Source organism: Dipodomys merriami, unplaced genomic scaffold (assembly GCF_024711535.1).
Source record: "Dipodomys merriami isolate MVZ:Mamm:240054 unplaced genomic scaffold, mDipMer1.0.p SCAF_21, whole genome shotgun sequence".
Classification (NCBI taxonomy): Eukaryota; Metazoa; Chordata; class Mammalia; order Rodentia; family Heteromyidae; genus Dipodomys; species Dipodomys merriami.
This window is the reverse complement of record NW_027203493.1, coordinates 27162237-27189181: the sequence shown is the minus strand read 5'-3', so window position 1 is coordinate 27189181 and position 26945 is coordinate 27162237. Positions and strand designations below refer to the sequence as shown.

The window sequence follows — 26945 nt, the reverse complement described above, 5'->3', positions numbered from 1 at the left end:
AGGATCCATTAGTCAGGGATATGATTTGAAATTCACAAATAACTATTTATTATGATACACCATGCACTAGCTGCTTTGTTAAAATCAAATTGTGCTTTGGGTTGTAACAAAATAGAGTATGTGACTAGTTTTGGGTACCTGCTGAAAAAGAAAAGCTCACTTTTTTCTTCTTCTTTTTCTTTTTTTGAAGGAGAAATTACAGGGTTTGAGCTCAGGGCCTGGGCACTGTCCCTGAGCTCTTTTGCTAAGGCTGGTGCTCTACCACTTTGAGCCACAGCTCCACTTCTGGTTTTATGGTGGTAAATTGGAAATAAGAGTCTCACAGACATTCTTGCCCTGGCTGGCTTTGAACTGTGATCCTCAGATTTCAGTCTCCTGAGTAGCTAGTACTATAGGCATGAGCTACCAGTGCCCTGCTAAAAGTGAGCTTTTTCTGTTTGCCTCAGTTTATCTGTATAGTAGAAAGAATAGCTGTCCCTACTTTACAGAATTGTAGTGTGGATTAGGTTTTCTGAGGATTGTATTTACAATATAAACTCCTAGAGATAAAAACTTTAATTTTCATTTTTAGTACCTAAGTCAGTGCTTCATACATAATAGCCATTCAAAAAATAAGTTTGAAAGAAATCTATGAAAAGCAATAAATATGTACACGTACCTCAGAGTAAACATTCGTAAATACTAGATGTCATCAACGAGGGACCTATGGAACAAGAGTCAAGTATAATTAAGTACATTTGAATTTTCAGTACTTTTTGATTGGTTTAGTAGTGCTTTTTATACCTATACATTGTCTTAAAGACATTAATCTGGAAATGCTTACAGGAACAACAATTTAAAAATCTTTATTAATTTTTTAGCCTTTAATTGAATGGAAGCACATGTTTTAGTAATTCGGGATTTGATAGTGCCAAGTTTCTGGGCTATGTAATAGAATTAACTGTACAGCCCTTGAAAATAAAAGATTGTGCCAGAATCAAGTTAAAGGCCCATTTGTTTTTTCTTATGACTAGAGTGAGCAAAAAGACTCCAGTGATTGTTCAGAGGGTCTGACTTGAAGGACCTACAAACTCTTGTTTCTATTCTTGCTACTTCACCTCACCAGCTCCCAAATTTCTCTCTCTAGTTTATCATCTCCTTTGAAATTTTTTACCACAGATCCTGTCTTTCATCTTAAGGTTTTTATCTGTAGTAATCTCAGGGAAGGCTTATTTAAGCCCTTATCTGCTAAGAAAGCTTGGAGATGGTCTTCTAACCATTAGCTGGTAGATAAACTTTTTTCTAGAATAAAACTTCGTGTGTCTCTCTCCCTTTGAGAGCACCCACACTCTGCTAGAGTGTGCCTCCTCCTTTCTGTTTGTCTGCTTGCCTGCTTGCTTACTTACTCAATAAAGCTCCACCAAATTTTCTTACCAAGAACAAACAAACAAAAACCTCTGGGATATGGCTACCAAAAATGAAATTGCCAAACTGAAGTCTACTTTTTCAGTAGTATTTATTTATCGGCACCACTAATGTGCAAGGATCTAGACCAAGCCACGGGAGTAAAGGTTTGAAGAAAAAGGATCCCTCTAAGAAAGAGGAAGCCAGAGATTCCACCTAGGGCACCTAGGACCTGGGCCTCAAGCTTCCCAGGGCTGGTGCCTGGAAGCCACAGCAAATATCTCACTGCTTCCCCAGTGGCCATCCCAGGAGCTTTATCAGCACTAACAGGGGGAGCCCTGTTCATAGGAGTGGAATATGTGAAGAAAAGAGCATGAACTCCTTCACATCTAGGGAACCATCACAGGTAAATCCTCAGGCACCCACTTTGGGCCAACTGCTAGAAGCTCTCACCACAAAACCCATCTTGCAGTAATTGCTGTTCTGGGTGTGTTTTCTGAAGACAATGTTTACATGAAGTTTGGAATTGTTCTTTCTGAACTGATAAAAATTCAATAAATTATCAAGTTTGAATTCCAAATTTATATTAATAGCAAGAAAATATTCTTACCTCAACTTTGGGCAAATTACTTTGTTATTTAGAGTGCTTCAGTTTTGCCTTCCCTGTCAGGAAGTTGAGCAAGATAATCCCCATAACCTCTGACTTTCCATGAATTATGGAATCAAAGGATGTTTATCGTTCTTAAATGTACCTTCTATTAGGAAAATGGTTGATTTTGCAGCTTCAAAACAAAACCTAACATTTAAATTTTTCACGCTAAATTGTCTAGCAAGTAAAACTGAGTCTGGATAGACTGTGCTACCACCTAGGAGTGATATGAGGTCTCTTATCTATTATTAGCTTCTTAGTGATGAGGTACAGAAACACTGCTCCTGCACCTGTGTAAATGTTATGGTGAAAAATTCTTGTTTACTGTCTAAGACATCACCCGAGTCTCTTTAATTGCCATAGGCGCGTGCGTGCGTGCGCACGCGCGCGCGCGCACACACACACACGCCTTTTAATACTGAAAACCTTACAGTCTCCAGAAGACAGCAGGTTCTTATCTTGAAACTTATGATTCTTGGATATTCAAGAATGCTCATTCTGCTCCAAATTTTTGTGCAGTTTTAACTACAAATGTACTCTGTGTGTGTGTGTGTCTGTGTGTGTTTTGCCAGTTCTGGAGCTTGAACTCAGGACTTGAGAACTGTCCCTGAGCTTCTTTTGCTCAAAGCTAGCACTCTACCATTTGAGCCACAGTGCCACTTCTGGCTTTTTCTGTTTATGTGGTACTGAGGAACAAACCCAGGGATTCATGCATGCTAGGCAAGCATAATACCTCTAATCCACATTCCCAGCCCCTTTAACTACACATGAAAGAAAAGACACCATGATGCAAAGTAATTGCCCATGGTCAAGTCATGGCAATTAGGAAAGGAAAAATCTGAGAGGCCAGTCAGGGCACCTGCTGGATGGATCGTAGCCCACAGCTCCATGTAGGATTTGCACATGTACGGGAAGTAACTGGGGACAAAATATGAAGCACATGACTTCTTCAAGGTGCTGTTGAGAAGTCAGAGACAGGTGGGGGCATAGAGACAGATGATGGCAGAAATGGAAAAGGACTGTCAAGACAGCTGTTTAAAAGTAGTCCTATATGGATGGCTCAGTCTGTTAACAGGCTTCTACCAGCCTGTCCATTGTTAATAGCTGTGACATTCTCATCACTTTCTCTTTTGGACAGACTTGAGGGTCAGCGGCTTTAGTCCTGGAAAGCTTCCATGTGAATGGAGCTATAGCAAAAGAACAAAAGAACAAGACAATGTGCCAGTTAAGATTACAGGGTCTGGGACCAGACTGCCTTTGATGATCACCGTTCTCTCACTTAACCAACTATGAATATGGACAAATTATTTTAGCATTCTGTGATACTGATTTCTCAAAACAATATTCATATCTACTAAGGATTGTTACAAGGAATTAATGAGTAGTAGAGGCTTAGAACAGTCTTTGGTGGAGGCAAGCATCCAGGAAATGCCCAGAGTGGCCCAGGAGGAAGATGGAGTCATATTGATTTTTACAACCTATGTGGTTACCAGGTTGGCAGAATTGGGGCTCCTAGCTCTCTCACTATGAGATCTTTCTGCCCTGTTCTCTCCCTGGTATGGTTCCATAGGTAGCAGATGATGAAATGGGGGTAGAACCAGCTTAGGAGCAGTCCTAGACACCTAGATTGCCAGATAAAATATACAACACCAATTAAATTTGAATTTCAAATAAGCTATATATATATATATATATATATATATATATATATATATATATATATATATATATATATTTAACATAAGCATGCCCTTGTAGCTCAGTTGTAGAATTCTTTTCTAGCACTGGGTTCTTTTTTCTTTTTCATTTCTCTTTTTCTATGTGTGTGTGTGTGTGCGCGCGCATGTGTGCACGCACATGTGCATTTGCATTCAGGGCCTGGTCACTGTCCGTGTTTTTTGTTTTTTGTTTGGCTGAAGGCGAGTGCTCTACCTCTTGAGCCACAGCTCCATTTCCAGCTTTTTGGTGGTTAACTGGAGATAGGAATCTCATGGATTTTTCTGCCAGAGGATGGCCTTGCATCACAATTCTTAGATCTCAGCCTCCTGAGTAGTTAGGATTAAGCATGAGCCACTGACTGGCTCCTGGAAAGCATTGGGTTCTTGTATGAAGGCCATGGATTCCATCTAAAAGATGTGGAAGGGAGCCAAAAGCCTACTTAAATTTAACTGGGTGTCCTATATTGAATTTGCTAACTCAGGCCTTTCCTATCACACATCTTCTGAGTGCCTTACCTTATATCTTCAGAGGAAGGCAGGGTAGCTCCTCACAACTAAAACAGTTGGAACATCATTCTAATTCTTTATCTGTTAAAATAAGAGAATGTTTATATTTTTCCATTCTGATGGGCCAATTTGGTAGAAACCGTTTGCCCAGAAAATAAGCTAATCAATATTCAGGTGTTTATAAGTTTCCAAATTTGATGTCCACCATTGACTGGCTGAATTGTTCCATGTTCCTTAACTGGTCTAATATCCCTTATGCTTTATTTGCAGCCAGAAGAAAAATGCCAGTCAGAGGTAAGGAACAGTTTTCTGGTTGGATCTTTTCTTTCACTACTATCAATTAATTCCCTCAGCTCAGTTTGGAGATGGGCTCACAAGCAAATAATTGTGCTTGTCACTTTTAGATTCGCAAACTGAGGCGGGAACTGGATGCCTCCCAGGAGAAAGTTTCAGCCTTGACTACCCAGCTGACAGCAAATGTAAGTAGAGACCCAGAATGGCAGAGTAAGAACTGTGGGGATTGCATTCTAAGTATTGCCTCAAGGCCCCATCTCTGAATACTGTAGAACTCGTGTCTTATAATATAAAGGACAGAAGCTTTAGCATGGAAGATTTGGATGTCGGCTTTGGCCCTAGGTGTGTAATCTTTTACCACACGAGCCTGACTTTTGTGTGATTGCTTTATTAAGTGTCTTGTGATCAGTGTTTACAGCATATTAAATGCCCATTAATTTCCTTTCACTTTTCTGAAAATTCCAATCTTAAAGGAAAAGAGCAAATAAAAAAAAAAGGAAATAAAAGAAATCCAGGGCTTCACAGCTGCTATGTAATTATAATGTGTGTGATTACATGTTCAGGACACACTGCCAACTAGCATTCAATTCAACATCTATTTTGAATGCCAACAATGCCCCGGGCACTGTGAGTTCAACAGCAAAGCAAGCACAGCCATTGTCATTTTAGCATTTAGGCTCTGAAGCAGCAGAGAGACAAAACAAACAATTTCTGTACAACATGGCAACATGTTAGTCTTGGTGTATTGTTGGGGTAAAGGAATCAGGAAGGACTTGCCACAGGAGTTGATATCTCATGGATGTTGTGTTGGAGAATGCACGAGGAGGAAGCATTCTAAGCAAAGAGCATAATTAGTGCAAGGCCATGAAGAAAGATCTTGGTGCATTTGTAAATGTACGTAGCTTGGTATAATTAGTTCTGTAGCTTGGACGTGGGAGGGAGGCAGAGAGGGACAGGAGAAGGAAGCTAGGAAGAAAGAAGGCAATGGACATGTAGGTCAGAGTGTCTGCACAATTGGATTGGGACTTTAGGCTTCCTGCTGACATGAGAAGGCTACTATCAGTGAGTTTGAAACCAGCTGTGAGGTGGTATGGCTTGGTGTCCAAAAGCTTCCTGGCTTGTATAGATAGAGGATCAGAGAATCTGAGGAAAGGCAGGGATCTCCCACCCCATCAGCACTGTAGAGGAGCTCCACTACAGAGTGATGATGATCAAGTGAGGCTGACTCCTAGAAGGTGGAGCCTGAGATATTGGAAGGTGCTGAGATAGCTCTGAGACTAGGCTTCCTGCCCAGGAGTTCATAGCTCAGCTTGAGATCACAGATCAATGTGTTCAAGCCTGTCAGATGGTTGCCTGCGTGACCCCACAGCACACTGTTAAAATGGTAAACCACTTCAAAAGATTGTCTCCCTTTGACCAGAACACTGAGTCAATACTCCAAAGTAATCATTTACCTGGAATCTTTGCCCTGGTATTTCTCAGGAAACTATTTCTCTTTCAAGTCTACATAGGAAGTGTGTAGATAGTGCTTAACCTTAATTACTAGCTCATAATTATAATTGCTTTGGTGAGTATTCAGTCTCCTAAGTTCTTTCACATTTCCAAAGATTTTCGAATGTGTTTTTTTTTCTCTCCAAACCCTAACATTCTAGGTCACTGTGGGTTTTCTAATTCTTTATTTTCTTTACCTCTTTCACCATCAGTATTGCTATCAAAAGGACATCAGAAATTGATGTGAGAACTGAGGCTTAGATTCTATTTTTAAAAATAGCAGAACTATTCTATAGGTAGATTTTTCATTTGAACAAACATGTCTACATTCTAATTCAAAAGCAACTGAAGACCCAGTGAGCCAAATATCCTGGGTATAATACAAACATGTGACGTTGGATGGCATTTTCCACCCAAGTGATTTTTTTTTATTGTAAAGATGATGTACATAACATACCAAGTGACTCTTAACTGCTCTCCTAGTTAAGAATGGCAACTGTCAATTGCTACTCTTTATTAATCAACAGGTAGTAATCAATTTATCTCTGAACTTGGGTTAATTCTACCAATGACCTCATGCTGCTTTAGCCTGGACTATTTGGAGTTCTGCCCTGTGTTCCAAAAGAATCAGAGTAAGACCCCCTTATATTATTCCAAAAGTGTGTGTTGCTCCCATAAAAACCGTTGAATCTAGTATTGTTTTAAAGTAAATATTTAGTCTTACCACACACCACCAGCAAGCAGTGCTAACGTGTTTTATTGTCTGCCGTCTTTCTCACAGACCAAGTTGTATTTGTTTTTCTAGGACAAACTACTCAAAGCCACCCTCTCTGAGTGTTTTTATACCTCTTGTGTTTGTTTTCCCTGGGAATGTGAGAATGGCTCTTGAGAAGGGTGGCTCAGAACTGGGCTCAGCCCAGGCTTAGCCCAGCCTTGCAGCAGTCGTATTTTCATAGTTATGCTCAGGACACAAAGGCAGCCCTTTCACTTGCCAGCAAAATGAGATCCTCTGGCTTTTCAGAGCTAATGTGATTTCTTTGAGCTTGCAAAAACATTATTCTGTTTTAAGTGAGAAGCAGTCTTAATGTGGTCAAGTTTTTTTTGTTGTTGTTGTTTATAATTGAATAGACAATGCGAATGCTCACAAGTGGAATCATGGTGGTTATCAAATGCAGAATGGAAATTAGTGGAAAATCAGTCATTTCCATTTAAATTGGCCATTTCTCTGCAATGCAAGCAAAGCAGATGTTCTTTTAGACATCCATATCTTGACCCATTTCTTCCATCTGCTGTCTGATTATCTTGAAATGACTGGGCTTTGGTTTCATTGTTTTCTGGGGCAAACTAAAGCATATCTCTTTATCTTAAAATACAGAGGCATTTTTTCCATTTTGAACTGAGAGAGGGAGGGTGACAGAAAGAAACTATTCCAAGTAACCTTTCTATTGTAAGTGGGCCTGTTCCCTGCCACATGATTCTAGCCTTCTCTCCTATCCACAGCCACGCCTGCTTGATAAAGTCCAGTAAGCAAAGCCTATCAGTTATTCCTCAGATCCCACCTTAAATGGAAATGGGACTGATCTCCCTCTTAACTCCTCCTGTTCCTGCTGTTATCTCATTTTTATCCTTCACTGGGTGTCAATCATCTTTTCCTCTAGGATTTTACAGCATGATCCAATCTCATTTCTTCCCAGATTTCATGTCTCCTCTGTTGATCTTCATTCCACCTGTGTTCACTCAGTCTTATGCTTTTCAATTCCTTAACAGTTTGTAGACAACTTCTACCTATCTTGGCTCACCTGCCCCATATTTTTTTTTTTCCATTCCTTGAACTCAGGTGCTTGAACTCAGGGCCTGGACACTGTCTCTGAGCTTCCTTTGCTCAAGACTAACATTCTACCACTTGAGCCACAGTGCCACTTCCATTTTTTTCTGTTTATGTGGTACTGAGGAACCAAACCCAGGGCTTTATGCATGCTAGGCAAGCACTCTACCACTAAACCACATTCCCAGCCCCTGCCCCACATTTTTTATTAGCAGGAATTAGTTGTACAAGAGGGTTTCATTCTGACATGTCCATATATGCATACAGAGTACCTTGGTCAGACTTATCCCCTCTGTCATTCTCCCTCTCCCTTCCTATTCTCTCCTTATTCCAAACCAAGATTCATTTTTCCTTTTCAAACACAGATGTGCATATTGGCCATTTTCACCCTCCTTCACTTTCTCTTCATGCTCCCCTTCCTACTAGTACCCATACCCATCTGTCTTCTTGCATTTAATGCTCAAGATAGTCTTGGAACAAAAACAGATGCTTTTACAGATAAGAAAACTAAAGCCATTAGGGTAAAATGACTTATTCAGTATTATAGATAATCAAAAGGAATGAAATCCATGAAGATCTCTAACCCTAATTCCTACTCCTTTCTCCTATTCAACAGTGCCCAGTTCATCTAAGCATTTTTCTTTCAATCCTTTCTTGTTCATCTGATACAGTGATCAAGGGGCAGCTTTGTACCAACAGTTGGGGCAGACACAGGAGAGCAAGAGAATGTTCAACTCTCATCAAGTATATATAGTCTGATAATTTGTCTTGCCTGTTACTCAAATGTCTGTCACTAGAGGCAGTAGTAGGGAATGGGCTAAAGAGATCTGCTACAATTCAATTATACAAGCAGAATTTGGAAGTTAGATGATCCTGCCTAGCTATTAGATAGCTAGACATTCCTTAACATGACTAGAAAGCATCCATTTTTTTAATAGTGAAAATACCATACAGAGAGGTTACATGGGCAAGGTAATGAGTTCATTTCTTGTCAAGTATTGTTGCCTTCTCCTTTGTTTCCCCTTCCCATCCCCCCACCCAAAGTTTTTGACATAATGTCTTGTACATCTCATTGTTGCAGTGGGTCCACCTGTATCCCTATTTAAACAATTTGTTTTTCCCTTCCCCTCCACAAGTTATACCAACATCAAATACAATGAAAAAAGGGTTATACCGTGGGGGAGAGACATATAAAGCAACAAAGAAATCATCTTATAAATATGTTAGAAACAATCACAAGAAAGAAAAAACATTTGAATCCTTATCTTGGGGTTCATTTTGCCTAACATCAACTTATCTGACCTTTTCTGCTTGTCTCAGACATATACTAGTAATTGCAAATAAGGGAAACCATGGGACCTATGTTTCTTTGGGCCTGGCTTACTTCACTTAATATAATTTTTTCCAAGTCTTTGCATTTCCTAACAAATGGGGCAACATCATTCTTTCTGATGGAGGCATAGAATTCCATTGTGTATATAAACCATCCATTTTTTATTATTGGTTTTAATAACATCAGGATTGTCATTCAACCAACCAATATCTCACCTCTATTTTCTTGTTAGGCAGGAGGTTTAGTGTTGGGGCCCAAAGTTGCCTGGAACAGTTAATCTGGAACAGAGAGTTTCAGAGAAAGATGAAATCAGGAAAATGCCATCTTTATTTTCAGTATAACCTGAGAATTGGGTACAAACTTTAGTTTTAACTGGTCATATTTTTAATTTTTTTCTATAATGGGTAAGACTATGGTGCACCTGATGCCATGTTCTAACAGCAGTATATGAAAGTATATGGGAGCTTAGCAGGAAGTCCCATCTCTGGGTTTTTCTAAGGATGAGGCTTTTTAGCAGCTTTTTTATTAACATAAGCAAAAGACATCAACCATTTTGTTCATTCCACAGGATTTCTTCCTGTGAGCCTCTGCCATGGACTTGGTAAATGAAAGAACAGCCCGCAGAGTCATAGAGAAGACAGGCATATACTAATGACAATCTCACAAGCACATTCAGAAGGACAGTGATCTCACAGGAGTGAATATAAGGGAAACCAGTTCAGTCTGGGGGTTTCACAAAGGCATGAGATGAAAGCTCTTGAGGCAAATGTATAAACATTAATAAAGGAGTAGATGGGAGAAAGGTGTTCCAGGCAGAGAAGAATAGATATACAGTGGCCTGAGATGGGGAAGAGCACAGGATCCTGGAGCTTAAAAGGCTAAATAACCCTAAGAGTGGTAGAGTAGCAAATGAGAAACAAGAGGAGCCTGAAGACATGGACAGAAGCCAGATCAAAGAAACACCCAGAAAATATTTGCATCTTGAGGACCCAGTGCTGCTTAGGCACTGTTGCTTTGCAAAATAATGTAACATCAGCTGTATTTTCCCTTCCAGGCTCACCTTGTAGCAGCCTTTGAGCAGAGTCTTGGAAACATGACCATCAGACTCCAGAGTTTAACCATGACAGCTGAACAGAAGGTAAGACAGAAAGGATACTTTCCCTCCCTGCTTGGGGTTAACAACAAACCTAGAAATATTCATTTTCATTTCACATAATTGTGTGGATTTTAACTTATCTCTTTGACTAATAAAGCTTAAATGTCAAGAATAGATATGTTGATTGACATCATTCACTTAGATGCACTGACATCAACAACAGAGCTCATGGTCCCATTTTACTTGTTTTATGTGTTCTCTTATGTCCACTGAAATGGATCCTTTCCCATAAGAGATAACAGATCTGTAGAGCATCTTTATTTATTACCCTTTTCTGTTGAAGCCAAGTTGTTCCTTTGTGCTATTTTAGAATAACCAATATACCTTTCTTATCCTTAGGATTCAGAACTGAATGAATTAAGAAAAACCATTGAGCTGCTAAAGAAACAGAATGCAGCTGCCCAGGCTGCTATTAATGGAGTAATTAATACTCCCGAGCTCAACTGCAAAGGTAAAGTAAAAAATAGCTTTAGACAAATGATCTGCCTCCCTTAGCAGCCTCCCTTGATGGCACATGATGCATGGTCCCTGCTAGAGGGTGGGTAGCTTGAATTCTAGCTCTATATCTGTCGGGCAGATCCCAGAAGTTATTTCCAGTCTGTACAGAGGTGGCTGGCTAGTGTAGCTCACCCTTTCTCTGATGAATCTCAAATTAGAAGGGAATAGCATTCTCTTGGCTGAATGTAAAAGTATTTTACAGCCCTTAACTTTGCTTGATTCTGTATTCATATGCTAGTATGAGAGGATCTAAAATGGTTTCATTTCCTACTTGTGCAGGAGAATTGTCCTCAATCATAAGTTGGGATAGGATTAAAAAATAATATTTGTGAAAAAATAGATGCACAGGTGTTATTTCCTGTAGTAACAGTATTAACAGCAAAAATAATACTGGAAATAGTATTGGTAGCATTTATGGAACTCTTGGCTTTTGCTCTAAGCTTATTTCATTTACTTATTTACCTTTTTTAATATACTATCTTCTTTTCTTTCCACCACAACCTTATACTTATTGACCTGATTCTTTGTTCATGGTACTAATTAGAGTCTGAGTTTAAAGTATGCATTTGCTTCCTGAAGTCAGAGAATTACCAGACAAAGAAGTTGGGACTAGAACCTGAGGATCTGTTTCTAAAGTCAGAACTTCTCATTCAGGACTTGAGTGTAGTCCTAAGGAAAAAATAGGCAGTAAGGCTGGGTGCTGGTATCTCACACCTGTAATTCTAGCTACTCAGGAGGCTGAGATCTGAGGATTGTGGTTCAAAGCCAGCCTGGGAAAGAAAGCCCTTGAGACTCTTAGCTCCAATTAACCACTAGAAAACTGGAAGTGGAGCTGTGGCCCAAAGTGGTAGAGTACTAGTCTTGAGGAAAAGAGCTCAGGCCCTGAATTCAAGCCCCATGACTCAAGGGAAATACAATAAAGAAAATGGGCAGTAAACATTATTTCAAAAGTCCATGTTATTCTTTCATTGGAAACATAGCAATGATAGATTTTAAAGAAGAAAGATTAGAAAAAGTTGATTAGGGATATGTGGATCAAGCAGTAGAGCTTCTACCTAGTAAGCAGAAGGTCCTGAGATGTGAACTCAGGAAGAAAAAGAAGAGAAGCAAAGAAAAAGAAAGAGCTGGCCAGACAGTGGAAAGGAAAGAGAATTGCAAGAAAAGGGAAGAACATTTCACAGGACCCAGAGGTCAGATGGCACTCCAAAGGGAGCAAGTATGAAAAGCAGAGGAAGCAAAGGAGCAGGCCCAGGGGTGCAGCTTGGTGGTAGACTGTGTCTCCTCATGACGCCATTGGTGTTCCATCTCCGACACTGCTAATTATTTTTTTCTACACTAAGTCTGGGCACAATGATTCCCACTTATAATCCCAACTACTTAGATAGCAGAGATTGGAAGGATCACGATTCAAGGCCAGCTTAGGCAGAAAGTTAGTAAGATCCAGTAAGTATCCAGTAACACTCACGTGTGATACCAGTGACAAGGGAGGTCTAGGAGGAGGCTCTTCAGTGGTGGGCAAAAATATGAGAACTAGCCACAAAAAAGCTAAAATAAGGAGTTGGGGGGGAGGGTGGGCTCAAATAGGTAGAACTCCTTCCTAGCAAGCATGAGGCACTGAGTTCAAATCCTAATAATGTCCAAAATTTAAAAAAAAAATTAAAACAAGGGTATGGAGATAGTGAGAAAAGTATTATTTTGCAATTGAGAAACATTAATTTTCTGCCTTTCTGTAGTCTAAGATGGTGCTGGGAAAATTCTCCCTCAGCCTTCTTTTGATTTCTATTTTATAAAGTGAAAAGACTCAGACCCCATTTAACTGACCAAAGTGAACAGAAAGAACCTACTCAAGGATCTAAAACCATCAGTGAGAAATACTGATGATGTTTCAGTGGAAAAAAAAATCTAGGAGTTCATGGAATATGGATCTCAGTTCATGATCCATCTGTGGAGACAAGTCTGTAGGCACTGACATATCCTGTCTTACTTTCCAGGAAATGGTCCTGCACAGTCTACAGACCTCCGCATTCGTAGGCAGCATTCCTCCGATAGTGTCTCCAGCATCAACAGTGCTACCAGCCACTCAAGCGTGGGCAGTAACATAGAGAATGATTCAAAGAAAAAGAAGAGGAAGAACTGGGTGAGTATTTATTCACACTCTCCCAGGGACTGAGTCTGTTGCAGAAGCAAGAGTTCCCTAGATGAAGCTCAGGCTGCCTCTTAACCTCAGTACGATATGATATGTCTTTGGGAATAGATCCAAAGAAGTGGCATATGGATAAGTTTTTACTAAAACCAGTATGCTCAGCAAAACACTAGAATTACATAATCACCACCACTGTGTTGTTTCTCTTTCATGAGACTTTATGTGACATACTCATCTTCCATTTCATATGTGTCATTTTTTCCTCATTTTATGCTGGCCACAGATTGCTAGAGCTGTTACTCTTTTATTTACTATTTGACAGTACTGGGATTGAATCAGGGCCTTCCTGTGCTAAATAAGCAATCTACCACTGAATTGCACTTGGAGCCCTTAGCAAAGTTACTCGTAAATACCTCCTAAGCATCCTTTGGAGCATATATCAACAGTTATACCATCCTTAACCATAATCTTTTGTCTTTATTTACACAGTTGCCTAGAATATGAGAGCAACATTGTCTTTGAAAGTTTTCTAACCATATCCTATAAATAACTTTTATAATATCAACATGAGGAGTTGTTCTAAGCTGGAAGTAGTACCTCAAAAATAATGCATTGGATAGAATGATCTCCATGAAGCCATAATCTCAATGCATGACTTGATTTTCCATACCTCAGTGATTTCCCTGTTCTTCTGGGGAAATTCCACCCTCCATGCTTTTTTCAGTCTTTCTGTCAAGGCTTTGGAGTACCGAGTGACATTTACTGCTGCTCATCTTCAATGCAGGGACACCCCAGATTGATCTGAAGTTGGCCAGTGCTCAAAGAGCCAGAATTTCCCATGCAGAAAGCATCTTGTTTACATAGTGGCCTCAGGGTCCTCACTCATTCCACACACCTCTCTCTCATTTTGTGTCATCTTGGATGGGTGGCGAGGTCTAGTGATAGAGTTGTGGTGGGTTCTATAATATTGTTTCTAATGACTAGCGTTAGAGACAAGCTGGAAGGCCAGCTCAGTGTAACCCTCTTATTCTGATTCATTTTTTTTTTCTTGAAGTTACTAATAGCTTTTAGACAACTCATTTGCTATGACTAAACAGGTAGGATTAACTCATGTTGCCATCTCTAATATGCAATTGATAAGTATAGTCTGAGTTGAAGAATATTGTCTGAGTATGCAAAAAAGTGTTTATTTTCTTTGAGCTAAGATATAAAACGTGTTTGTGCTATTTTATGACAACTAATTCTAACTTCTCAGTGAAATCAGGGAGGATGGATAATTGGCATTCTAAAGCTTATCCCAAAGCTTAATTCTGTTTAATCTTCATAATCTCCTCTTTCACTTGGCTTTTTAGCAGAGGTAGAGGCAAGTATTGAATTTGTTGGCATGTATGCCAGTTCCTTTTGTCTCTATGGCTACTCTCTGGAAATAGGTTCAGAAGTAGAAAATAAGAGAGCAATGGGATCTGGATTTGCCCACAGGCTGACATGAGGTTTGTTAGAGACGAAGCACATGAATGGAAGAAAAATCTCAGCAGTTTGCCCAATGGCCTATTTTCTGAAATTCTCAGTGGCTGAGAAAACCCCTAGAATATGTTTTTGAAAGGGGGAAAAAGACTTTAATAAAAGGAAATGACTTTTTTAACTACCTGTTTTCAGCACAAAATATTATGCCCATGGCTCTCAGAGAATTGTGCTTCATTCTTTCTGTTCTTCAGGGCATAGGAAAATTGTATTACACCTCTTTATTTTTTACAGCTTGATTAATGAATTATTTATTTATTTATTTATTTATTTACTGTTGGTCATGGGGCTTAAACTCTGGGCCTGGGTGCTGTCCCTCAGCTCTTCAGCTCAAGGCGTGCTCTACCACTTGAGCTATATCACCACTTCCAGTTTTCTAGTGGTTTATTGGAGATAGGAGTCTCACAGTCTTTCCTGCTTGGGCTGCTTGGGCTCAGATCCTCAGATCTTAGTCTCCTGAGTAGCTAGGATTACAGGCATGAGCCACCGGCACCCGACTTGGTTAATGAATTTTTAAAAACAATTTCCCCTCATAATTTTTTTTGAGTAGTGAAGGAGATGGCTAATCCCCTGTTTATCAAATTGTCTTTTTTATATAAGAAGTCCCAAGTTAGTATAAGCAAAGAGCTGTACAGCTCTATGGAAAGTCTGAGATGATACTGCTCAGAAAAGTAGACATTCTCCCCTACAATCCTCACTCCTCCCAGCTCAACCATTAAGGAAAAGTGTGAGAAGCATGGAAAGGTGGGCACAGTTACTTTAACCAGACTAGAAGAAGTCAGAAGAACCCTGATTGGGGACAACCTACTCTTGCCTTCCTTTCATGATGAAGGAGGATGTCCCCATACTGTTAAAGGTTCACATTCCTACTGGAATCCTCTTCTGTGTTTGGTGTTTATTATTAGCCATGTTATGTCGAAAAGTCCAAAGCTTTCCCTGTCATTGGCTTTCTCTGTTAAAAATTGTCTTTTTTCCTTCCCCTTCCCTGTTTTGCTTGCATTTTCTCTGGCAGGTCAATGAGGTAAGCAAGAACCAACTTTAATATCAGATACCAAGCTAACCCATCCATTGATATGACTAACCTCATCCGCATCCGTCATGTCTCAGCATCCTGCTTTGTTGCTGTGTAACCTCATTTTCCCCACATCCACCTGCTGAGCCAGGCTTTGTCTTGCTGTTGGCATCCAGTCTTGAACCAAGAGTAGGCATGGAATGTTCCCCACAGGTCTAGTCCTGAGCTATCAATACCAGATAACTCCTCCTCCCTTAATGCACTGATTTGAGAGCTGTTGGGGGAGCCTTTTCCATTGGCTGGGGAAACATGGGAGAGTTAATTGCTCTTTTGTATGCATGTCACTGGGTAGCCAAGGCCTGAGCTTTGGCTGCATCCCCCCAAAAGGCTAACAATCTTTTGTATTCAGTTGCGCAGCTCCTTCAAGCAAGCTTTTGGAAAGAAGAAGTCCCCCAAGTCTGCATCCTCTCATTCAGACATCGAGGAGATGACAGATTCTTCTTTGCCTTCCTCTCCAAAGTTGCCACACAATGGGTCCATGAGCTCCACCCCTCTGTTGAGGAATTCTCACTCCAATTCATTGTGAGTTTGTCTCTGGGGTACCCTGTCAGATGTTGTCAAGCAGAAGTGACTTATGAGTCCTATTAGGAGACATTTGCTCACCTGATCCTATATGTTTTCCTTATATATAGATGTATGTATGTATTTATTTATGTTTTGGTAGACTGGAGTTTGAACTTAGGCCTTTGCAATTGTTAGGCAGGCACTCTATAACTTGATTCACACCTCCAGTCCTTCTTATTTTTTAGGATAATGTCTCATGCTTTTTTGCCTAGGCTACTGGGAGCACAGTCCTCATAGTGGAGATCACAGGCATGCATAACCATGTCCACTTGTTTACTGAGCTGAGGTCTCAACTAATGTCTTGCCTGGGATGGCCTTGGATCACAGTCCTTGCTGTTCATTTTTTTTATCGATTTAACAGGATATTGAGTGTTCTCCCATGGTTTTTAGAACTGAGAAGGTTGAAAAAATGGAAACAGCGTTTAGTTAGGGTGGTATCAATACCATAATTAGTAGCAAGTTATTTAACTTCTCCTTATTCCGCTTCTTTGTATGTCAGATTGGGATAAGGGCTGTTGTCTAAGCACTGCATAAAATAAATGGATAAAAACACGAGAACCTTTTTGCTACAAGGGCAGATGGTATTAAGAGGGTTGGCAGTTTTTGCTGAAATTCTGATTCACTTGGATGATGGAATTTAAAATATAATTTTCTTCTTTGATGAAGATTTGGTGTTTACTATTTCTCTGAGATTAGAAATCAGAAATTTGGGATTAAAAATAGATTCAGTGACATTTCTTGTTGCTAAAGGGCTTGGTATTTGGTGAAATGATTTATCATGAGCTCCTCCTCTAGGAATTTCAGTATGCAGTAGCAGCTCTTAAGGACATGACTAGCTTTGTTCAGGTTGTCTAGTGCTGTTCTCCTAGCTGCAGTTACACAGAGAAAAAGAGCCATCTGTTCTTGCCCAGCCCTCTTTTCCATGACTCTCACTATGCACTCATTCTTCCGTCTTCTATCCCAGCATAGGAAGACCATTCTCTCCAATCTAAGAAAACAAGGTCCAGATTTGGAGCAAGAACCAAGAGCAGAAATGGCTTGGGTGGGTAGAGACATTGGTATTAGCTCAGAAAGTTGCACAGCTACCTTCTTACAGCTAAGTACAGCTAAGTTCTATCGTAAGACCATGTTTGCCACATCTAGAATTATGAATGATGATTGTGAACAGTCTAAAGGCAAGTTATCAGGGTGCTGAGACAGTACCTGAGAGAAGAAAGAGCTGTGGCTGGAATCAGATCATCATTGAGATAGGATTCATTATATAATAGGATTCATTATATAATAGGATTCATTATATAAATCTCAGTAATTACATTTACTTCACTGGATTCTTGAGAGAGACAAAATAGATGCCTCTATCTTCCTGCTTCATCCTCCATTCTCAAGAGGCTAGTCTGTGGAACTGACCCTCGGTACGCTTGGGCCTAGTCAACCTGCTGAGGATAGCAACCTGCACAAGAGCCTCAACTGCTGCCCAAGTGCTTACCACATTGCCTCGAAGATTGGCCTACCCGAAGGCCAAGTCTTTATGGCACACCAATTGCAAGTAGAAGTATATGTGTATGGGGGGCAGTAATGAGGTTTGAACTCAGAGTCTTACATTTGTTAGGCTGGTGCTTTACTTCTGGGCTACACTTCCTGCCTGGCTTTTTGCTGGGTTTTGGAGATGGTGTTTAGTAAACTTTTTTGCCCAGCTGGCAAAATCACAGTCTTCTAGATCTCAGCTGCTTGAGTAGCTAGGATTATAGGCATGAGCCACCAGTGCCCAACCATTTTAAGTGATCTATGTGTTAGTGACATATGGCTTCATTATACATAGAGGATCAGCTCCACTTCTACTGGTGTCACCCTGGTGAAAGGGAAGCCACTTCTTTTGTGGGTGAAATCAGATTGAGGTAAGATAAAATGAATACTTAAAAGCATGAGTCCTACTTGATGTATAGCATGCCCAAGAATGAAAGACAGGGTATCTCACACAGGCCACCATCCATCCCAAAGCATCCTAGTGCAATCATTTCCTGACCAGAAGGAAAAAGGAACCCACTCTCTGCTCTTGATTTGAACTTTTTGTAGAACAGGCTGTATGAGCTGAATATATTCAAGGTATTCTGCAAAGACTAAGGCTAAGATTAAGCCAGATTCTCATCCTGTGGAGACTAGGGATCCTGGGGACATGGCATGAGGCCATTCATTCCACTCCTAAGCCTCTACTCTGTGCTAGGTGCCAATCTGGCTCTATTATGGCAGTGTCCAAGACGATAAAATTATTTCTCTGGCTGCCCTATCTATCGTGAGTTAGAGAATCCTGTTAATCTATTAAAGCCAGGCATCTTAAGGGTTAATGCTGTGGATGAAAATGGTACTAAGATGCAGCAACTTTAGATGGGATGGTCAGGAAAGACCCCTCTGATGAGGTGACATTTTAGCAGAAATCTTTGTAACAGAAGGAACCGCTGTTTAGTTCTGGTTAGAAACACTAGCTTCAGTAAACCCCTAAATAAAAGCTCAGTGGCTTTTATTTAACACTGTTTATTTCTAGCTCCTTCCAAACCCAGTGCAGATATACCTAGTCAGCAGGCTTCCTGCCATGACCTAGTCCTCTACCCAATGTGGGTCTAGCCAGAGTCAGGAGAGGGTGTGGAAGATCCTGCAGGCCTAGAAAGAACATACATGTCCTCTTCCTACTGTCCAGTGATCAGGTCCTAGGGCCATACTATCTACATGGGAAGATGTGCAAAAGGAAATGGGCTTTGGTGTACCCAGATCAGCCTTCCCATGAGCAGTGCAGCTGTTCCAAGAAATAAACAGCTTAAGGAAACCAATGTGGAAACAAGCTGGCTGAGTCTGAGAAGGGAAGGCTGGTTGCCACAGGATAGTCAGGGGGCAGAGTAGTAGAAAAAGGAGCCACAGAGGAAGGCCTGGCCTGTAACAGGGAGAACTTTGAAATCAAGGAAGTCATTTCTGACTTCATGTATAATAGATGTGAGGGAGCATTAGGCAGAAAGGCGAGAGAACTTTAATTAGTGTCCTAAGGAGATACATGAGGCAAGAGTAGAGGAGAGAGGCGGCTAGCCCTTCCCTTATAATGTGAGCCTCCACTGGCCGCTGGCTATGCCATGAACCTTCCTTCACATGCCCTGCTTTTAAGGATTTTGCTCTTGCTATGTCCCCTGCCTGAAAAAACCCTCCCTCTGGTTAATCTTTTCTTCAGGTCTCTGCTCATGTGACCTGATTATCAAGTCCTGTACATCTTGCATCAAGTTGCCCTACCACCACCTGTCATCCCCCTTTCCTCTATTTTTCACCATTCAACCTACTACCAGCTGACATGTATATTTTCTCAGTTTTTGTTCTCTGCCCTTTACTCTATCCCAGATCCGCAATGTTGAACCCATGAAAATGGGTTCCCTGATGGTTCAGCAAGCCTTTGGATCTTTGGTACAAAGAAGGAATGACCGATAGTAGTTGTGACTCTTCAATGATTTAAGGTCTGGAAGAAAAGTAGTGAACAGTTCATGGTGATAGATCTGATGTAGAAGATGAGGGAAAGAGAGGAACAACCTTTGGATCTTCCTAGACTTGCGTCTTGAATGGGACAGGTGGGACAGGGAGTGGGAGCTTTGCCTTGGCCACATGAAGTGAGATTCCTGGCCGGCCTAGAGTTCTAGAACATAGAGATTTGGGAGACAGGAGGTTAGAGGTGGCGATGAAAGCTGGGAAATGAGGATTCTTTGAGTAACTGAATGGAGATAAAGAGGAGCAGGACTGAACTCCGGCATGCTGAAATTTGAACTTAAGGAAGAGAATGTAGAGCAGTCGATGAGGTGGGGAAAACCTAGGGAGACAAAGAGAAGAAACTGCTTGGAGGAACAGACACTGTTCTACATGATACTGGGCGGTCATGTCAGGCTAGAAGAGGGTGGTGGTGATGCACTCAGCTATAGAAAACCATCAGCAAGAATGCTCTTTCCCAACCACTTTTCCCATAGGGATGGGGCAGGGCAGGCTCTTGGCTCACCAATCCTTTTCTTACATTCCACAACCTCCATGGACACTGGAGATGTTTGTTTTTGCTCTAGTTTTCCAAAGGGTGGGCTGACATTAAATGCTTATTTCCAACCTTGAAAGGTTTATAAGAATGTGCAAATCTAGATGTGAGAGGGAGTTCAAAGAAGAAACCAGAGGCAGAGGAGTTGGGCTTAGAGAATTCTCCATCCTGTGGGCGAAAGGAATGACAGCTGGGGGAAGACAACATTTCCCACACTTGATGCATTTAAAATTAGGCATGCAACCAGCCCTCCTCCCAACAAGACAGGAGTATGTCAGAATAACTATCTAGGGATTGAAAAACCATACATCAGGTTACTTCAGTAAGCACTCCATGCAGTATGTTGGGAACAATACAGGAGTGCAACATATAAACTGCAGGTACAGTGCCTCCTAGTTACAATTTAGGAGCAAACTTAACACATTAAATAGTATGCCCTTGGGCATTTTTATCTCTATGCCTCCGCCTTCTCATTAAAAAAAATACAATTATAGTATCTCTTTATGGAATTAGTAGTGTAATACTGATCAACAGATTTCAAATGCCCATGTGTCCAGTAAACAGTGAGAGTACCTGCTGTGAGTGGCTAGATTGATGTGATCAGACACTACAAATGATGCAAAGATTAACCCTGGACCTTGAGGAGCTAGCAGACAAGCAAAGGGTATTCTGTTAGGTATAGTAAAGTTTCAGATACATAGCAATATGTATACATATTCAGATACATAGCAATACTAGGGGAAGGAACCAAGGGAAAAGGAAAGTTCTATCTTGGACTGCCGGGTAGGGACTAAAACTTAGGGCTGGTACAAAGGAACTTTTTACCAACAGCATCTTTGTTAGGCAATCCCTTCTTATAAGGCCTCACCATTGTGTTTCTTGAGAGCTAGCTGATTTTGTAGGAGACTTGTACGCCAACACTAAAGTTTCTTATTTATTACTTTCCTATCCTTTTGTCTTAGCTATTTTTCTATTGCTATAACTACTAAAAATTGGGTACCATATATGTTTATATATATACCTATATGTATGTATGCACATATACATATTATGTACACATACACACATGTACCTACATAAACAGAAGCTTGTTTCACTGTCACATAGTGCCAGCATCTGCTCAGCATCTGGTGAGAGACTCCTTACTGGGTCATAGTATGATAAAGGGTAGAGGATTCCACATAGCAGGCTACGGTAAGCCTGCTTATTCAAATCTCAATTCCTTTTCTAATAAAGTCATGAATTCTATCACTGGGCCTCACTGCCATGACCTCATTTAATACTAATTACCTTTTCAAGGCTCCTCCTCCAAATAGCATTACATGTAGCTTTGAGGCCTAAATTTCAATGTAAGTTTGGAAGCAGGTAGATACTCAGATTATGGCACCTCTGTAGAGCCCCTGATTGGCCAAGCTGTACAAAGCAACCCATTGCTCCTTTCTCTTCTGCTATTGAGATTTTTGTGGAAAGGCCTGCTAGACCTATTCTGGTTGTCAGAGCTCTGTGAAGAAATATTTCAGACAAGTCATAAAAATCAGTAACTTAGCCAGGTGCTGGTAGCGTATGTCTATAATCCTAGCTACTCAGGAGGCTGAGATCTGAAGATCTTGGTTTGAAGCCATCCTGGGTAGGAAGTCCAGAAGACTCTTACATCCATTTAACCACCAGACAACTGGAAGTGGCACCATGGCTCCGTTGTTAGAGTGCTAACCTTGAGCAAAAGAGCTCAGGGACAGAGTCTGGGCCCCAAGTTCAAGCCCCATGACTAACCAAAAAAAAAAATCAATAACTTTGAGGTGAGAAGCCTTAGGTGACTGGTTATGCATGGTTACTGCTGAACACACCCGATGATTAAACTGGATGGTAAGAGTCTAAAAGGAGATGAACTCAGAACTGCTTTTATCCCATAACATCCCCTTTCTCTAGAATTTCGGACTGCATAGATAGTGAAGCTGAGACAGTCATGCAGCTGCGAAATGAGCTCAGAGACAAGGAGATGAAGCTGACAGACATCCGCCTGGAAGCTCTCAGCTCTGCTCATCAGCTTGACCAGCTCCGGGAGGCCATGAACAGGATGCAGGTGAGCAATCAGGAGGTAGATGAAGCTACAGGGAGGTGTTCTCTAGCAGCGTGGGCATCTCCATGCTGACCCTCCGTTTTTCTCTTTATATTTCCAATCACTTTCACATATTGCGTGGAGCAGCCACTGGGAAAGCATAAGAGTAATCATACCTCCCTACTCCCTGCCTCCTGCTTCTACCTGTTCCCTTCTTCTGCCCTTCAAGCCTTTTTTTCTCCAAGGCCCTTTTCACTTCTGGTCCCCACATCAGTCCTGATTCCAATTTTTATTCTCAACTGGTAGGCAAAATGGACCATTGATGGGTCCTTTAGTGAGCCCTCTTGAGTTTCTGTTCTATGTTATTCCCTCCCCTGGGAATAACTTTCTTCTCATCCCACCTGACCCTCTACCAAGTCTCTTCTTCCTCTGCAAAGCCTTTCCAAGTCCTGCAGCTAGAAGACTCAGTGTTCTCCTCTAGATGTTGCTCAGATGTGTTGTTATAGGTGTCCCCCATGTGAGTTTTCTGAGCTGCTTTGTTTATTGTTTTTTTATCCCTTTCTCTGGACATAGCATCACTTTATGTTCCTCATAAATAGGTGCTAAGTTGGGCCTCACAGGAGACTAACCTTTCCCAAAGCACACTCTTTAAAACAAAGCTCTGAAAGGAAATTGATTCACAAAATATAGCAGCTCATTAAAGATTCTTAAAAGTCTTGCAGTAACAAAATCTATCAAACCAGAATTTTGCAAGCCTCTTTGATTATAAGATGTTTCTTGACTGAATACTTCAGCAGCAAACCTTGGGAAAGCCAAGATGTTTATTTTCTTTGAGGTGTTTTTTTTTTTTTTTTTGGTGGTACTAGGGAGTTGAACTCATAGTCTCAAGCTTGCCAGACAGCTACACAGCCGTTTTTGCTTTAGTTATTTTCCAAATAGTGTCTCATGTTTATGGCCAAGCCAGCCTGGATCAAGTCCTTCTATTTTCACTTCCCATGTAGCTAGAAGCACAGACACACACTACCATGTCAAGCTTTTTTGTTGATGTTGAGATAGAAGTCGTTCTAACGTTTTTTTTCCTGGGCTGACCTTGAACCACAGTCCTCTCAATCTTCTTCTATTGTAATACAAGCCACTGTGCCCAACTTAATGCTTTCTTTCTTTGTCTTTCTTTTTTTATTTTTGACAGTCAGGGGACTTGACCTCAGGGCCTAGGCACTGTTCCTGAGTGTCCTTTGCTCAAGAGTGTCTTTTAGCATTCTACCACTTGAGAGACAGCACCATTTTTGGCTTTTTCTGTTTATGTGGTACTGAGGAATCAAACCCAGGCTTCATGCATGTTAGGCAAGCATTCTACCACATTCCCAGCCCTTAATGCTTTCTTATAACCTCTTATCATCAGCCCCTTGCTTTTTAATAAGGTCATCACCCAGCAAAGAGGTTTGCTGTTTATATTTCTTCCTAGTCATGTGCTTACCAACATGCCCAGCTCCTGAACACCTCTTTTAAAGGCCGCTTCTCTGAAAGTTACCTGTGACACCACCAGACATGTCTTGGACATAAGCCAAAGCCGGACAGCCTGCTGAGTCTCCCTGAGTGTTACTTGTTAGGCTAGAATGGCCAGTTGGTTCTTGTAGGGAACTCCCAAATCTTTTCTCCAGAGAAGTCTTGTGTTCCCATTACATCCACCTACTAAGGATTCTGCCTTATTCTTTGCAGAGTGAAATAGAGAAGCTGAAAGCTGAAAATGACCGGCTGAAGTCAGAGTCTCAAGGCAGTGGCTGCAGCCGGGCTCCTTCCCAAGTGTCCATCTCTGCCTCCCCAAGGCAGTCCATGGGCCTCTCCCAGCACAGCCTGAACCTCACAGAGTCAACTAGCCTGGGTGAGTGGCTGCAGGGTTGGAGGCAGGCCTGAACCTGCTGCTGGCATTCTGTTCTCCAAGCAAGAGCCCCAGGATAAGCAGGTCACCAGATCAAATGGAGAGGCAACAGGCGTGTGTGCACTTAGGGTGTGTGTGTCTGGGTGTGCGTCTGCTACCAACATGAGCCCAGCCATTAGAGTGCTCTCATGCTTTGCTCCAGTGCCCCAAATTCTCCAAGCCATGAGCTTGGATTCCCTCTCCCACCACGCTGAGTTCTGTTTGATCCATTTTTAGAGGCTGACCCATAAGATGAATGCTGCGTACACTTCACAGTAGCAGGTTCCAGATGGACAATGGCTTGGCCTATGGCCTTCCTGCCTTCAGGATGGAGCCAGGCTAGCACATCATCTGCAAACATGACCTAGGTTTTCTTTTTAAGCATATTGAGGCTGATGCTTTTATTTTTTTATCCATGATGCTGCTCTTGCTCTTGTTTTGGTTGAGTCTCTCCCTGCACTTCATTTGGCAAGATACATCATCAGCCTGCTGGCTCTTTGGTTGGCCCACCATTGGTTTCTGTGGTTGCATTCTCCATTCTACCCTTTCCCTTTTCCCTTCCCCCACCCACTTCCCTTGCAGCCCGACACCCTGCTTTGTGCCGCTGCTGTCACCACAGACAGCCGGGGTGTCAGGAAGCCAGCTTTGCTGTCCCCATGTGCCTAAGGCTGTTGATGTTTTCCATTCGCAGACATGTTGCTGGATGACACTGGTGAATGCGCGGCTCGGAAGGAAGGAGGCAGGCATGTTAAGATAGTTGTCAGCTTTCAGGAGGAAATGAAGTGGAAGGAGGTTAGTTGGATCCCTTTCCCTGCTCTGCCTGTCCCTTCTCCAGGTAGAACTACCTAGTTTAGTGATTTAATCATAAACCTGATTCGCCTAACTGCTAACACCTTTCTTAATACAGTAGTCCCCTCTTATTCATGGGGAGTCACATTCTATGATCCCCATGGGATGCCCCTTAAACCACCAAATCAACAAGCGTCATGTGTGTTTTTTCTATACATATACATCTATGGTAAAGTTAAATATACAAACTAGGTACTTTAAAAGATGGGCAACCGCTGGGCACTGGTGGCTCATGCCTACCAACCTGGGTAGGAAAGTCAGTTAAACTCTTATTTCCAATTAACCACCAGAAAAGTAACACCAGGAAGTGGTGCTATGGCTTAAGTGGTAGATCGCTTGCCTTGAGCTGAAGAGCTCAGGGACAGCGCCCAGTCCTAGAGTTCAAACCCCATAACAGACAAAAAAAAATCAAAAGATTGCCAACATAACTGCTAATAAAATAGAACTAATAACAAGATACTGGGTTGGCTATGGGTAACTGGACCTTGGATAAGTGGAAACTACTGTGACCTTGATTCCCAGCAGTAAGCAAATGACACTTCCCTTTCATTTACAAGTCTAATAAAACTTACTAAAACCAGCCCCATGTTGTACTTTCCTGTGATTAACACTAACATCTTCAAAAATAGCCTTTCTGAATTGAATGTATTCCCAAAGCACTTCCAAGGCAGCTAAGCACATCTAGTACCTCCTCCTGACAGTCAGTCCACTGACTGAACTCAGCTGGCCTCAAGCATGGTTTTCTCTCATCGGAGGCTACAGACAAAGGAGACACTGGGAAACAGGCTACCAAGTTATAGGAGCACTCAGGCAGCCAAGAGTAGAGCTGGAAGTGTCTTGCGTCACCATGCTGGGGATCAGTTTTCTGATTGCAGTTTTCATTCTCTTCCAGAGTCTGTACTACAGCCAGAGACTCTATGAGGGTGGAGTTGGGAGTTTACCAGTGAAAGTTACATTTTACTCAATGATTAAATCCCAGTGATATTGTGAAGGATCTTCGCTCAAGTGGGATAAGGCCTCAAGAGGCACCATTTCAAGTCTCCTTGAATTTTTAGTTTTCTTGTCGCATTTCTAGCCAGTATTCTGTTTCAATTTCAGACAGCTAGAAAACCCCAGTGCCTATCACCACAGAGTGTCTGCAGCCAGACTTTACTCTGCCAGGGTCCACTTTGTGGTCAGCTCATTTATCTCACTGAAATGGTAAGAAAGTCCACACTTTGATAGCCTCCAGGAGTTGAACCTCTTCTCTCAGGATCCAGCCAGCAGAGTGATAGCTCATCAAGGGAGAAATTCACTTTTCATTGCATTCTCCTAGTAAATACAGGCCATATTGTGAATGTGAATTATTCTAGTAACCATCAATATGAACAGATCAAGCTGATGGTTTTCCAAAGTTTGCAAGTCACTTTCACTGATTATTTCCAGTTTACATCAGTATCCAGGAGAAGCTGGCCGACCAGGGGTTGTAATCTACATTTTGCTGCTAAGAATCCTAGGAGCCAAGTGTCACTTACTTGAGTCCACCAGGCAAGGAGTGGGGTCGGCTCATCTCCCTGCAAAACTAGTGAACTATTTTTTCTGTTGATTTTGCTTAACTGCCACAAGCTTCTGCCCTTCTCCCCAATCCCACCCCTCTCCTGTGTCCTTATAAGCATATGAAATATTTAAAAACCCAACAGAATGGAATGTTCTATCAGCTTTCTTTTTTAATTGATATGATCAGTTAGCCACTGTGGTTATAGATGTAAAAGAAGTAGAAGAAAGGTCTGGAGTTTTTTTTTTTTGGCAATCTTCCCGGAGTTTTACTACTTTTCTGGATTCAGCATGTTTTATCTTTTAATAAGAAAAGGAATGAAAATATTTTTTGAAAAGAATGGAAACATTCTTGTCCTGAAGAAGTTCTAAGGTGTAACAAGGAGA

At 41.4% G+C, this 26945-nt stretch overlaps 1 protein-coding gene across 8 annotated transcripts in view; it reads left to right on the top strand.

The window, feature by feature from the left end:
• The window catches only part of Nav2 (neuron navigator 2), a 715292-nt gene that overhangs the window by 667920 nt on the left and 20427 nt on the right, over positions 1-26945 (top strand). For all 8 annotated transcript variants that reach the window (XM_070032729.1, XM_070032731.1, XM_070032725.1 and 5 more), the window contains 9 exons: positions 4528-4551; positions 4662-4736; positions 10255-10338; positions 10696-10807; positions 12846-12991; positions 15940-16112; positions 22129-22282; positions 23978-24140; positions 24868-24968. In XM_070032729.1, coding sequence (XP_069888830.1) covers positions 4528-4551; positions 4662-4736; positions 10255-10338; positions 10696-10807; positions 12846-12991; positions 15940-16112; positions 22129-22282; positions 23978-24140; positions 24868-24968 — 1032 coding nt within the window. The remainder of the gene's footprint in view (positions 1-4527; positions 4552-4661; positions 4737-10254; positions 10339-10695; positions 10808-12845; positions 12992-15939; positions 16113-22128; positions 22283-23977; positions 24141-24867; positions 24969-26945) is intronic.